This window comes from Meleagris gallopavo, unplaced genomic scaffold (assembly GCF_000146605.3).
Source record: "Meleagris gallopavo isolate NT-WF06-2002-E0010 breed Aviagen turkey brand Nicholas breeding stock unplaced genomic scaffold, Turkey_5.1 ChrUn_random_7180001850417, whole genome shotgun sequence".
NCBI lineage: Eukaryota > Metazoa > Chordata > Aves > Galliformes > Phasianidae > Meleagris > Meleagris gallopavo.
In genome coordinates this window covers 1-2669 of record NW_011117502.1, presented here as the reverse complement: position 1 = coordinate 2669, position 2669 = coordinate 1, and the positions used below count along the sequence as shown (strand labels likewise).

The 2669-nt window shown below is 49.8% G+C and overlaps 1 protein-coding gene across 1 annotated transcript; it reads left to right on the top strand.

The window, feature by feature from the left end:
• Nucleotides 1-1109: 1109 nt before the first annotated feature.
• On the top strand, nucleotides 1110-2501 carry LOC104915773 (the record flags this gene model as incomplete). Its single annotated transcript, XM_019611005.1, has 1 exon — nucleotides 1110-2501. A coding segment is annotated over exon 1 (1392 nt), but the record flags the coding sequence as incomplete, so codon positions are not given.
• Between the last annotated feature and the right edge of the window lie 168 nt (nucleotides 2502-2669).

Below are 2669 nucleotides of genomic sequence, written 5' to 3'. Positions count from 1 at the left end.
GCTGTGAGCCATCTCTCCCCCAATAGATATCACATCCTAAGTGGCCACTGGCAACTGCTGGGTGCACTGACGCAGTGCAAAAGAAAAGGGGAGAGACCAGACATAAAGGTGCTGGAATGGCTGTTTACGAGCTTGCAGCCAAAAACGACAATCCAGCAAAGGATCGACAATCTCACGGAATTAGTAAGGAAAGGACGTCACAGAATACTCAGTATTTCTGGGGAAGAGCCAGGAACCATATATTTACCTCTCAAACGGGTGGATTTGGACTGGTATCTACAGAATTCGGATGAGCTGGCAGCAAGTTTGCTGACCTCCGGAACAGCCCTGACAGTACGATCCCTCGCCTCCCCAGTACTGAAATGGATGTCACAACAACATTGGTTAAAAATACCCAAACGAAGTAAAACTCCTCTTCAAAATGCAGTAACAGTTTTCACAGATGCCGACTGAAAGTCGCGTACAGCAGTAGCAACATGGCAAGAAGAGCAGCAATGGAAGCATCGAATCCTTCAAGCGCAATCCGGGGACTCTTTGCAGACCTTAGAGCTTTCTGCTGTAGTCTGGGCGTTCCTGAACTGGTCTCAAAAGCCCCTTAACGTAGTATCGGATTCGTTATACGTTGTGGGCCTCGTAGAAAGAGTAGAGGACACTAGAATCAGGGATATTGGCAACCAACGCCTATTTGAGTTACTAACTATGTTACAGAGAGCGGTTATGATAAGGGATGAGAAGTATGCTGTGATTCATGTCAGAAGCCACAAATGGGCGGAGGGCTTAGGTGAAGGGAACCAGCAAGCAGACGACTTGGTGGCGGCAACCATCCCTGTCAATAGATTAGCTCAGGCCCGTGAGGCCCACAGCATGTTTCACCAGAATGCTAAGGGCTTGTGCAAATTGTATGATATTAGTCTAAATGACGCGCGAGGGATTGTGCGAGCGTGCCCAACGTGTGCGGGACATGGGCCCGGTTTAGGCTTAGGAGTCAATCCTTGGGGACTTGGCCCCCTGGAAATTTGGCAGATGGATGTGATGCACGTGCCAGAATTTGGAAAATTAAAGTCCGCTATGGGTCCCGGCGAAGTGGACTAGAGCAGCAGTGTCTATTTATGCTGATACTGACAGGTTGCCACCTCAGCGACCAGGCAGTCCTTCAGGTGTCACAGCCAGGGAACCTATGGGTGACCTGGGCAAACAAGACGGGCCAGACTGACTTCTGCCTGAGTCTTCAGTCAGCCACTGAACCTTTCCGGACCTGCCTGGTCGGTGTACTGAGTTATCGGCTGGAGAGCTTTCAAGGATACGTAAGAAATAATCCATGTTCCCATTACAACACTTCAGAACAAAGTGCATGCTTGATAGAACGACTAAGTGTCTCCTTGCCATGGGACCCCCAAGAGCTGGATCTCCTGGGTTCCCAGGCAGTAGGAAACGTTTCAGCGGGATGGAGTCAAACATGCTTTTGCTTCAGACGATCGCACCAGGGCCTTAGCGCTCGGGCAAATATCCTTAAGCAACTGTGGGACCACGCGGATAACCCTTTTTTTGATGCGACAGGATGGACAGTAGTCTCCCCCCATAACGAACAGGAATTTTCGGTATGGGGGGCATACTGCGGTTACAGCAACCTAACCGGGGAAGGAGGTAACCTACGACCGTGGTATGGATATGGAGTAAGTCTTTCCGAAGACAACTCCCAACCCGCGCTGTGGAATAATGACTTGGCTAAGGCTCTGCCCCCGGGTGCATTTTTAATATGTGGTGACCGGGCATGGGCAGGCGTCCCTGCCAACGTCCAAGGAGGACCTTGCTATCTTGGACAACTAGCGCTGTTCACTCCCCAACATTGTCAATGGCTTAATGTCACCTCTGGACTGCATAGGCCTAGGCGACGGCGGAGTACACGCCGCCTGACACCAGACTGCAATGACAACATTGAATTATGGTCGACTACTGCCCGGGTGTTCGCTTCACTCTTTACACTGGGCATGGCAGCGGCCCAAGCGTTAAAACAGTTAGACAACCTAGCATGTTGGTCAGCGAAACAGGCTAATGAGACCACTTCAATCTTGGGATCTACATTATCTGATATGGACAGTCTTAGGCACGCTTTGCTACAAAACCGAGCGGCAATTGACTTTCTGCTTTTAGCACAGGGGCATGGCTGTGAGGACTTTGAGGGGATGTGTTGCTTCAACCTTTCGGACCATAGTCGGTCCATACATGAGCAACTTCAATGGTTGAAGGAACATACGCAAAAGATTCAGGTTAACAAAAACCCATTTGATGATTGGCTAGAATCACTATTTGAGGGGCTGTCCCCATGGCTCACGGCATTAATCAAAGAAGGCTTGCGTTGGCTATTGCTTATTCTAATTATGCTTTTACTGCTTCGCATAGTGTATAGCTGTATCATGAGGGGTATTGACAAAGCCACACAGAAAACTATGCTCGTACAAAAAGAAAAAGGGAGAATTGTTGGGGAATGGCTGCAAGAGCAGGGCGGCCATGAGAATATGTACGAGCATAGCTGGTGCAGCGGCACAGAGTGCATACCCATGAGAAAATACTAGGAGTTAGATAGGAGTCACAACGTCCTCGGGGCAGCATGTAAACAGCGGGCCCACATCTGCAGCTGTGCTCTGTGGATGTGTGGGGGCTGACCTAAT